At 55.2% G+C, this 11,183-nt stretch overlaps 1 protein-coding gene across 2 annotated transcripts; it reads left to right on the top strand.

Moving 5' to 3' along the window:
* Positions 1-21: 21 nt before the first annotated feature.
* AUP1 (AUP1 lipid droplet regulating VLDL assembly factor) lies at positions 22-11,127 on the top strand. Of its 2 annotated transcripts, XM_086746287.1 has the most exons (12): positions 23-179; positions 538-675; positions 1,195-1,345; positions 2,277-2,464; positions 2,551-2,623; positions 5,566-5,639; positions 6,519-6,585; positions 7,157-7,262; positions 7,602-7,748; positions 7,924-8,081; positions 8,291-8,379; positions 11,002-11,127. In XM_086746287.1, exons 1-12 carry the CDS (start codon positions 130-132, stop codon positions 11,048-11,050), a joined length of 1,290 nt encoding a protein of 429 aa, XP_086602413.1. In that variant the 5' UTR covers positions 23-129; the 3' UTR covers positions 11,051-11,127. The 2 variants fall into 2 exon arrangements, with proteins under 2 accessions (XP_086602414.1, XP_086602413.1); XM_086746288.1 differs by lacking the exon at positions 6,519-6,585 and having other exon boundaries at positions 22-179; positions 5,566-5,634.
* The last annotated feature ends 56 nt before the right edge of the window (positions 11,128-11,183 follow it).

The raw sequence follows: 11,183 nt of genomic DNA, 5'->3' as shown, positions 1-11,183 counted from the left end.
GAGCGGGGGTCGCGCGGTGCACGGCGGGAAGGCGCCGCCCCTCCCAGGCTGCCCCGCGCGGGCCGGGCGGGCGGCGGGGGAAGATGGCGGCGGGTGCTGGGCGGCTCTGAGGCACCGGGAGCGGCGGGGATGGAGCCTCCTGCAGCCCCGGGCCCCGAGCGGCTCTTCGACTCGCACCGGTGAGAGCCGTGGCGGCCGGGGGGGGGGCGCGGGGCCCTCCTCGCTTTTGGCGGGCTCCCGGGAGTGGGGGTGTCCCGGGGCAGGCCCGGGCAGGAAGCTGGGCTGTCGCTGGCGGGAGGCCCTGGGGTCCACCGGGGAGGGGACACCCCACGGGAGCTCCGTGGGGAGGTTCGGGGTGTCCCGTGGGGAGAGCGGCGAGGGGCCAGGCTGTGCCGGGGAGGCCCGGGATGGGCTGGCTGTCCCGTCGGGGGCCCGCAGGGCGGCCCCAGGGAGGGCGCGGGCGGGCAGCTGGGGCGCGGAGCCCCGTGTGTGTCCCGGCCGCGCTCAGGCTGTCTGTGCTGCTCTTTGGCCCCACAGGTTTCCGACCGATGGGTTCCTGCTTCTGGCCCTGCTGCTTTACGCACCCGTGGGGCTCTGCCTGCTCGTCCTGCGCCTCTTCATCGGCGTACATGTCTTTCTGGTCAGCTGCGCCCTGCCTGACAGCGTGGTGCGACGGTGCGTGAGCCCGGCTCCCTGCAGGGCGCGGAGCTCCTGCTCTCGCCCAGGGTGGAGATGTCCTGTGCAGAGGCTGCTGTGGGGCAGCACGGGGTGGGAGGGCTGCCCTCGCCCATTTGGGGTCCTCAGCCGTGGAGGCTTGGTTCATGCAGAGGTTCACGGCAGCTGTGCTTTCGGGGCTCTTTGTCCCCAGAACCCACGAAAGTGCCTTCTCTGCCAAGACCAAAGCTGGTAACTGCCTCCTGAGTGCTCAAGGACAGATCTGAATCACTTGGATCAGCTGGGTATCCTGCTGCCCCCTATTTCATACTGCAGCTACAGCTCTGCAGGCAGCCTTCAGCTCCAACTGCAGCCCCCCAACAATTCCTGTCCCAGACATCTGTCATATGGTTTCCATTTTGTCCCAGTGTCCTTTTGCAAGTCACGTGAATTCCCAGGTGTCTGTTCTGTTTGTGGATGTGTAAGCCAGCGGTGGCTCAGACTGCAAGACTTGAGGAAACCACCTTCCCCCCCTCCCAGGTTTATTGTACGTGTGATGTGCTCGGTGTTGGGCTTATTTGTGCGGCAAAGTGATCCCCAGCTTCGCGATGTCAACGTGAGGGTGTACATCGCCAACCACGTGACGCAATTTGATCACAACGTCATCAACCTCCTGACCTCATGTAACACGGTGAGTAACCTGCAGCTGGAGCATGGCAGGTCTGGAAGCACCTCTGCCAGAGAAGTGCCTCGAGAGCTCAATCAGAATTTACGTGTAGCACTGAGCCTCTTCAGTTCTTATTTATTAACCTGGGATTGTGCAAGCCTTGAGTTCTGTTCTGTGGTTCAGTGTCACGCTTTCAGCTCTGCATGAAAAAATGAAACAGGAGGAACAGGCAGCGTTACAGTGGGTGCTGATTTTATTGAGAGTGGGCAAATCCTAGCGTCTCCTTCTTTCTGGCCTTTCCAACAGGTGGTGTCAGAAGCAGAGCTGGCTGTGGGCTTTTCACACAGCAGTGGGTGCCACTTCTGTGCGTGTGGGCAGCCGGCCGTGCCGCAGAGGAGGGCTGAGGGGAGCTGCGTGGCAGGGCAGCGGTGCTCGGGTTATTGTGCTGGGCTGGTGGTTGTGTAACTGTCCCTGTGCTCTTGTGAAATTCCTCATGTGCGGAGTTCTGAATCAACAGGCTCTGAGTGTGCCTGGGAGTGAGTTGGTTGCTCCTGTATCTTGAACAGCAGTAGGTTTGCTCCTTACCTGGAGAAAAGTAACTCTTGGAAGGAGTGTGTCCTTTACCAAGTAGGTCAGGGACTACTAGAGAGAACATGAGGAGACATGGTTATCAGCCAGGGCCGGGGGGCAGTTCGCTTCCCGGGTACAGGCAGGGTACAGTCTGAACCGAAGATTGGGAATCAGATTCCTAGGGAACTGGGGCCAGAGCAGTCGCTGAAGGCTGGCAGTAAGGTGTTCTCTGCTGCTAGTGCTTTTAGCGCGCAGGTTGCTCCCTCAGCCCCAGAGGCATTTTTGCTAATAAGCAGGAACTTTATCTCCCGCTGTCACCTGGGAAAGTAAGCCTTGAGGGGAGGACAGGACGGCATTTCCACCTTATTCTTGTTTTTCCTTGCAGCCTGCATTGAACGGTGCCCCTGGCTTCATCTGCTGGTCACGAGGATTCATGGAGCTGGGAGTAACGGGAAGCCGAGCAGAGCTGGTGGATTCCCTGAAGGTGTATTCGTCCCACAGAGGAAACCCCCCACTGCTGCTGTTCCCGGAGGAGGCTGCCACCAACGGCCGGGCTGGCTTGCTCCGCTTCAGGTATTAGGGAAGGCATTCCTGCAGTGGGGCTGTCATGGCTTGGTTTTAGCTTTGGGGTCATTCACTGCTGAATTCTTCCTTTTCAGCTCTTGGCCGTTCTCAATCTTGGATGCGGTACAGCCAGTTGCCCTACGGGTTCAGAGGCCTTTGATCACTGTGGTGAGTCAGGGACGTAGGGCAAGGAGGCGCTGTGGAGGCATGCACTGTCTGATGGTCCTGGCAATGCTGTTAATTCTGCTGCTGCTTTGAAGCCCGTGGGCAGTGCAGCCTGGCCTTGTGCCCTGTCACCCCACGGACCAGCCTCTCGGTGCTAACGCTGTTTTTCAGGTGCCTTTCCCAGGGACCTTCCACTAAGTGGAACTCTTAGTTACACCGGCAATTTTGATAAAGGGTTTGGTGGCTCAGCTGTCTAACAGTGTGCCATCTGGCTTCCGTGACCGTAGCATCGCTGTGTCTCATCTCCTCTTTGTAAGCTCCCTTCTTTTAAAGTGCTTTGAAAGAGTAGCTCCAGTCGCCTCAGAGAGCGGTGGATGTGCCAGGGGTTGTGCAAGGCTCTCTGGAGTGGGTTCTTGAACTCCTGCCTCACAGTGCAGATGTGTAACATGGCGCAATGCTAGCGCCAGAAAAGTGGCAAAGTTCACGATGGTGATACTGACGCTGCCAAACAGATTGCAATAAACCCGTTCTCGGCTTATTTAGAGAGTGAGATTTTGTCAAACTTTTTGTTTCTTAATATGATTTATGGATCTACTTGATGAAATGACACATTTTGTATTTGTGTGACGTTTCAGTTGATTCTCTATGGTCCATCTTTTTAAGGCAGTAGGGCACAGTGGACAGATTTAAAGCCACTTACCAGCAGGTCACAAAACATCGCTGCCCGTTCTAAAAGATCAGCATGCAGGTATTTTTGAAGTGAGGGTCTGTTAGGGATTAGTCCTTTGCCCAGTGCTGTTTAGTGCTTTATTGGTGCTGCGGGTGACGATACCGAGATCCCTGCTGGTGAAGGTCAGATCAGTAATGACAAAGCTCAGGTGTTGATTGTGATCCAGTGAGCTACCGATCGCTGCCAGTGTAAGTCTGGTGTTCTGCGTGGGTGTGTAACGAGGAATATCTGGCAGGGCGAGGAACACAGCGTTAGCTGGATGTGCGCAGTGATGGAAACCGCTAAAATATTACATGAAGCTTTGGTAACCCCGCTGCCAAGAAAGTGGGGCAGTAGTAGACGGAGTTTGAGAAGGCCGTAAGCGTGATGCAGAATCCAGAGAGCAGCACTTACAGGCACTCAGCTTAATCAGCTTATCAGAGAAAAGGCAGAGAGATTGTCGTGGATAGCTGCTTGCACGTTGGAGAAGAGGCTTAAGAGTGGAGAATTCCTTTTTTTTTTTCTGACAAAGCACACAGCAGCAGTCTTTGCAGGTGCTGAGACTAAATATTGGTACTGCACAAGTTCAGTTTTGGATTAAGATGCAGTTTTCTAACAGTGAGGATGCTTTAGGTTTTTGAATGCCTACTGCAGAGAAGTGGGAGAGCTGTCCCATTCTGGACTGTTTATAACAAATGTCTTAGCTTTTTATGGTTCTGGCTCCTCTGAGAAATTCTGTGAGGTGAGACAAGTTGTGTATTTGTCTGTGCATCCTTTCCTTCGCGAGTGTGAGGGAGAACAGCAGGCACACCACTGTGGATCTGTTTGAAGATACTGGTTATAGTCACTTCTTGGCTCATATTTTTGCCTTCAGAGGTCGAGCAGGACTTCTTGCCCTTCATGTACGTTAGCTAAGTAGTTTTAAACCATCAGAAACTTTTGAGGACTGGAGATGCGGTGCTTTGAATGGTTCTATCAGTGCTTTACAGAAAGCTTTCTTAGACACTTACATGATATATATCAGACTCTGGGCTGAGCAAACCACCAAATTTGGGTTTAAGAAGGAATTTTCTCCAGCTCCCATTGTCAGGAACCTTTAAGGAGGGTGCTGTTCTGTGTGGCACCAGGCAGCCTATCTGAAATCTGGCTCTTGGCATCGCTATCAGGCGTTTGAGTTTAGGTTTCTTAGATCTGTTTATACAGGAGATGAGGCTTCTTTATGTTACCCTTGGTGACTGAGGTTTCTGGGCCTTTTTCATTTACAGCACCTCTTTCCAGGCTGTGGAGTAAACCAGGCACGTGGCCGGTCTTGGAGCCACGTTGCTTTGGTCGAGGACGAAGTCGGGGGTAAAAGAAGACGAAGTAGCTACATTGCGAGCTCTAGCTCTTGAGGTGGTGTTCTCACCAGCAGGATCTGCAGGATAAAACTAACCAACTACAAAAATCCTGGGAACAATGTCCATGCAATAGCAAATTCTTTAGAATCGTTGAAAAGTGTAGATGTGTGGGAATCTCTGGAGGTCTTTATCAGCTTTCTGCCCACAGTCAGACTGGCTTCTGAGTATGGTGCAGCTGCTCGGGCTGCGTCCCGTTGAGAAGGATGGACAGCCCACCGCTTCAAAGCGCCTGTTCCAGTGTTCTCTGCTGGCAGGCATCACGGTACTTCTTAGGGAAAAGGTTCTTTAATAGTTTTTAGAAAAAGGAAGAAAGTAATAAGTTACAGCTCACCTTTAACGATTTCTCTTCAAAGAGAAGAGTGGTTTAAGACTTCACAGTGCGGCCTGTTTGGAAATGAGGAGGTAAAGCGTATAGGAGTTGAGACGTCAGAGGGGCTGTTCCCATGACAATAAGGGAGGATTGTTCATGATTACGAGGAAGCATTAGTAGGTCTTATGGCATTTTCGGTCCTTTCTAAAGGCTCGGTCTAGTAGAGGAGGTGACGTATTGAGGGAAAATCTTGCTGTCCTAGTGGGAGGAAAAGATGACTCAGAGCAGTGAAAACTTTGACTCTCTTGCTCTGCCTGGTGAAGACTAGTGAAGGTGAATCTGCCCTGGTGCTTGCCTCCCTGTGCCGCTGGCTTTACCGTCCCTTCGTTCCCAGTCCTCCATGTCTCTGCCTGCGTATCTGTTACTTGCTGCCGTGGCTTAGCTGTGTTCTGCCCGCCTGCGTCCCTGCTGGAGACCTGACTAGCTGGTGTGTCGTAGGGCCGCGATCTCATTGTGCTCTCTTCCTCAGAGTGTGGCTGACTCCTCCTGGATCACAGAGCTGCTCTGGACCTTCTTTGTTCCCTTCACAGTATATCAAGTAAGGTACTATCTCTCTCCCTCTTTCATTTGGGGCGGGGTTTTAGGGTGGGTAGAGAGCCTGGCGTTTTTGCTGTTGTAGTAAGAGATCTTTTGGTATGTGCTAATGCGCACCATCGTTGTGGTATCTCAGCACGGCTTTGTTCAGCGTTACTTGGTCTGTGCCAGGTCCAGCTTCTGGACCAGCTTCTGAAGCGGAGAGGGCTCTTGGTTTCCGTGTGTAGTTGATGAAGGAGAGCAGTCTCTCAAGGCTTTTATGTCAAGTTTGCTGGGTATATTTTTGAAGCTAGCTGCTCTGCTGTAATTCACCCCAGGGTTGCTCAGGTCCCAGGGGTGATTCCCTGCAGGCACCTCAGTCCTGTAGCGTCTGTCTCTTCCCTGCAGTCCCTTGTGAATTGCAGAGGGGTTCAGACACCTGTCTTGGGCCCAGGTGAGCCCAGGCTGTCTGAGCAGCTTTGCTGTAATACAGGTTCTTAGGCAGTGGAAGGGGCTTGGGGTAAAATTTAGAGGTCGGGTTATTTCAGCAAAGAGAACTCTTGTGCTGTAGCTTTCCCTGGCCGTATCTGGCTCGAGTCTTGCTGATCTGTTTTCTGCTTTCACGTAAATGGCAGTGGCTCCTCATTGGGACCTTTCTGGGAACTTCATTAGGAGATCCTTCGCATGTTACGCTTGAGTGCTAAAAAAGATTCAGTGAGCCAGTTTTGTCTTCTAAGCTGTGCCCTGCCCTTAATTGTGCAAGCTAGTGCTGACGTTTGACACTCATCTTGTGGGGTGAGCAGGGAGAGCTGAGGCGGGGATAGCGCCTTTGCACTACTGATCCCAGATGGGGCTGGCTCCTCCAGCAGCCCTCGAAGCAGTCGGCCCAGTGCTGTTGTCCCCATTCAGGTGGATGCCGTCTGTCCCCAGACGAGCTGAAGAACTGAGTGAGGATTTTGCGCTCCGAGTTCAGGAGGTAGGAGGATGACGTGGGAGAGGGATGTGTAGGACTGCTGCAATTTGGGATGGTCACAGAGGAAAGCGGGCTGCAAGCAGAGTTGCAAAGGGCGTTTCTGGATGGGTGCATTTGTATGATGGGAGCTCTGGCCCGTATTTATTGCCCCTTACAATTATTCAGTTTTTCCATGGCCTACCCCCCATTTATCCTTTCTGCCAGTTATCAAGGCTCTCCCCATCTAGTTCAAACCCTTCGCTCCCTTTCATAGTACCACGAATCAAGTAAAGCAATTGCTTCTCCACCTTTCCCTTATGTGCCGGGTACGTCATAGCTCCTGTACCAAAGATCTTGTATCTCCCTGTCAGCCTGTTTTGGCAGGATGATATTACCTACTCCTGGTCCTTCATGTGCTCCATGCAACACTGAAATGCATCACTGAGGCCTTGGAGAAATCAGTTCCCAGTCCTCTTGCCCTCGCCGTGGCTCCACGCAGGCCTGTACATCTGATACGCTCCCCTGCAAGATGGGAATGCCTGGGTCACGCGTGTTGTGGGTCGTGTACATGTGACTGTTCTCTGCATTTCCACAGCTCTTGGCCGTGGAGCTGGGTGTGGTATCCACACGGCTCACTGCAGCAGATAAAACTGAACACATGAAGAGGCTGAGGCACACGTCGCTTCTGCCCTTTGCCCCAGGTGGGTCTCCTGGGTAGTGTCCTGCCTACAGAACTGCCACTGAGGCTTTGCCTTTCAGGAGGCCTCAGCCTGCTCCTGGTTACTCGTGCGTGGAGGGAGAGGAGAAGGCATGTTCGACATCCTCTTGGGGAGCGGGGGCTGCCTGTGTGCTCTGGGCTGGGGGTTGTAGCTGGCTGCAGGGAGAGGACCACCGCTCCTGAGCACAGACATGACGGTTGTGTGCAGGAACTCCGGCTTTCTTATCACGCCAGGTCACACTAGAGAAGGTGGAGCTGTTACAGCTCGAAGGCCGTGCACCTTTAGGCCACACTCTTGTGCCCACTGTTCTTTCTCTTGCAGCCTCAAGCCAGCCCCTGGCAGCCAGGACCAGGGTGCCTTCCAGCCTGCCTGGTGTTGCTCCCGAGGATGTGCGGATCGCGGCAATGGCTCAGCGGGTCAAGGAGGTGCTGCCTCATGTCCCTCTGGAGGTCATCAGGATAGACCTGGGTAAGCGGTGCCTGGGGTGGTAGCAGTGACGCGGGCTCACGTTCCATGCCGAGTCTCTGTGATACCTGAAAGCAGAAACCGTGTCCCCGCTGCACTGTGGAGCGCAATGGCAGCAAGGACATGAGTGTCCTGATGTGGCAGGTCCCTCTCTAATGGATCCTCCTTGTCCCGACAGCCCAAACCAACTGTGTGGATACCACCATTGCCAACTTGCTGGAGGGGAGAGTACCCTTCTTCCCTGAAAGTACGGAGGCTGATACTGACCTGCCTGCCCCGTCTACCTCCCAGGCTGCAGCTGGCATCCGGGGCTCTGTAGCTGTGCCGCCTTCCAAGGTACTTTTGGTGGCTGTGTTGTCTCGTCTGCTCTGACAGCTTGCAGCCAGAGCACGATGGCCTGTGTTCGGGACTAGCCATGATGTCAGGGGAAGGGAGCATTTTAAACTGGAGGCTGAATTGGCATGCTGGGTCCTTGCAGAGCCACTAAGGAGGTCTCCTTGCTTTGTTTGACTGTCTCCTGATGGGTCTGGTGCTTTCTGTTCCAGCCTGCTACAAAGCAATTTGCGAAGTCCCCTGTGGAGCGGCATCTGTCCTTGCAGGAGCGGAAACGAGCATTGTATGACTATGCCAGGAGGTGAGAGTCCACCCACACCTCACCCTGTCGGAGTCCCCAAAACCCCATCCCCAGTAGTACGCAGACGTGCCCCCCGCAAGGGTCAGCCCTTGCTTTGCCTCGTGTTCTCCAGTTCCTCTCTCCTGGCCCAAGACAGCAGGGCTGAGGCAGTGAACCATGGCTGGAGGAGGAAGGAGGCAGGTGTTTGACTGTTTCGCCTTTCCAAGCGTGTAGCCCGTTGTCATTCCTGGGAAGCACTCTGTCTTCTGAATTGCCGCTGGGCTCCTGGTTTTGGGGATGAAGTGGGACAGAAGCCGTTTCCCACAAACGCAGCTGCTGAGGAATAGGGCTTAGCAAAAAAACCTCATTCGGTTCTTTGGTGTAACAGATGTGACTGACAGACATCACTGTGGGACTACAGATTTCTTTGAAACGAGTATTGATGCTATGGAACACTCATTTTAGAAAGAGGTTGGCTGTTTGGCAGCATGAACAGTGCGGTTAATCTTCCTCAGGGAAAGTGGAGAGTTACAGAGAGCAGGGAGTGAGCGTGACCTCTGTGCATGGCTTTGATGAGGCGAGGTTTGGAACAGGTGTGCAGGTCTGGTGTCTGGGTCTTCCTTTAGAAAAGGTACTGAAAATTCAGAATTCCTCTGGAGGGTAAGTTAAGTCTGTTAAATTTACTCTAAATGAGGTGGCACGGCTTGGGTGAGGGAACCAGGTTCTGAAACGCTGTTTAGTCTGGCAGAGGAAAGCAGAATAGTAACCAGTGGTTAGAAGCTGTAGGCGGACAGACTTGACACAGGTAGTGGAGAAGTTGTTCCTGAAGAGGAGATGGATTAATCAGTGGAAGAAGCTTCCAGCAGAAGCGATGGCCTCTCGGTGCTTGGGTGTCTCGCGGTGAGCCTGGCTGACTGCTTAGAAGATGGCAGAGGTAACGGAGCGTTTGGCTCGGTGCAGGGTGGCAGGAGCCTGCTTGCTGCAAGATGGGGTCTCCGCTCTGTGGGGCCTTGCTGTGAAGGGGAGAACTGGTCTGGGGTGCCACGGTCAGGCGCTGCACTGAGCTTTGCTCACAGCGCTCTGGGAGGAGGTTGCAGAGGCTCGGGGATCAGTTAAACCTGTGAGATCCTGTGGGTCTTTGACACCGCATCAGCTTCTCCCTGCTGCTGAAAGTCTAGGAAATTCCCACGGTTGGAAGTTGAAACTAGCGAAATTCGAAGTGCCCATTTATAAAGGGGCAGCCCCAGGTGACTCCGGGCAGCTCTTAGTCACCAAGAATTTAATTTAAACAGATCTGGTTTTCTGAAAGATCATTTCGGTTTAGAGGAATCGCATCTCGGAACAGTGCTATGGCATAGAGAACGTCCGACTGTCTTCAGAGCTTCTAACGCAAGCAGAGAGATGGCTGAGGGCTCTTGCTGGAGCCACGGGGCTGATCTGGTCAACAGCAACGGGCTGCAAATCCTTTCCTGTGGATACCTCACCTGACTTGGTTGCTCTTCTGCGTGCCCATCTTTTATGAACATTTGCTGAGGCTCTTCTGGCTGTAGAGTAGAGATCTGTATACTTCTCTGAGAGGAAAGGATCTCAGTGAGATTTGGAAAGGCAATTGTGCTCCTCGTCTTTCTTTGCTCCAAAGAAGGGCCTTCCTTACAGTCCTGGGCTCGAGAGCAGGTACGTGTCTGTCTCAAGTTCTGAGCGACAGCAGCAGCCCCCGTCACTCGGCCGTTTCAAGATCAAAAAGGGTTTGCGGCGCAAGGCTTGCTGAATGTTTTGTTTTCATACAGCCCTCTGCCCAGGCTGCTGAAAGTACTGGTGATTCGCAGCGGTACATGGCTGGTCTCAGGGGAGGGTTCTGCCTTTTCAGTGTGCTGTGTTCCCCGGCTAGTTGGTGTTTAACAGCAGCGCGTGCAGGATGCGGCGGAAGCTGGGTGTCTGTCAGTTCAGGATGGCGGTCGCAGGAGTCTGGTGGTCTTGCAGTGTCGCCTCTCCCTTCTCCCAGGCGGAGTCTTTGGTCTGGCTCCTTGTCGTGCCTCTGGGGCCTGGCGTGTTGTGCAGATGTGTCTCATCCCAGCTGAGGTGTAAGGCTTAGCTTTCACAGTCCCGCACCTGGGGACAGCACAGCTTCTCACCAGCAGCCCACACCACTTCCCATGTGCTTTTTAGCTTTCCCCGGTAGGACATTTTGGGGCAGGCAGGTACCGTGCCTGGCTTGGGGAGCACGGAGCGGCCGGGCTGTGCTGGCAGGGTGGCTGGAGAGAACCGTGTGTCAGGAATCCTTGGCAGGGACCGGCTCTGGAGGCAGCAGGCTCTCGCAGCTGGGCCCACTCAGCCCGCGCTCGGTTGATGCTCCCCGGGGCAGCTCCCCAGCAGCGCCTCGGGGTGCCGTGGCTGCGGGAAGGGGTGCCCCGCCAGCCGGGCTCAGCTCGGCAGTCTTACACTGCGCGAGCTCGAAGAGCCGACGGGATCCGGGGCTGAGGCCGGGCCTCCCGCCGCGCAGCTGGAGAGCGGGGCGGGCGGCGGGGGCCGCCTCGGCTGCCCGGGCCCCCCGGTCCCGCTCCCCCTGCGGGCGGCGCTCCCCGGGCGGGTTTCGGGGCGATGGGCGGCCGGCGGGGCCGCTCCTGACGGCGCTTTCTCCCGCAGGAGGTTCACCGAGAAGCACGGCGCGGCGCGGGCCGGCGGCAGCCCCTGAGCGGGCGCGGCGGGGAGCGCGCGGGGGCGCCGGTGCCGGGCCGCCCCCTGGCGGCGGAAATAAACGGCGGCAGCGTCTGGCGCGACTCGGCTCTGCGGGGGGCGGGGCACCGGGGGCGGGGCCGGCCCGGCTC

Source organism: Chlamydotis macqueenii, chromosome 4 (assembly GCF_036417535.1).
Source record: "Chlamydotis macqueenii isolate bChlMac1 chromosome 4, bChlMac1.mat, whole genome shotgun sequence".
In the NCBI taxonomy this organism is placed as follows: Eukaryota; Metazoa; Chordata; class Aves; order Otidiformes; family Otididae; genus Chlamydotis; species Chlamydotis macqueenii.
This window is presented reverse-complemented; position numbering and strand designations above follow the sequence as displayed.

Coding starts and splice junctions, on each gene's coding strand:
- AUP1 (XM_086746287.1), top strand. CDS start 130: ATGGAGCCTCCTGCAGCCCCGGGCCCCGAGCGGCTCTTCGACTCGCAC. Junction 180..537: donor CGGCTCTTCGACTCGCACCG/GTGAGAGCCGTG, acceptor TTGGCCCCACAG/GTTTCCGACCGATGGGTTCC. Junction 7,263..7,601: donor GCTTCTGCCCTTTGCCCCAG/GTGGGTCTCCTG, acceptor TTTCTCTTGCAG/CCTCAAGCCAGCCCCTGGCA.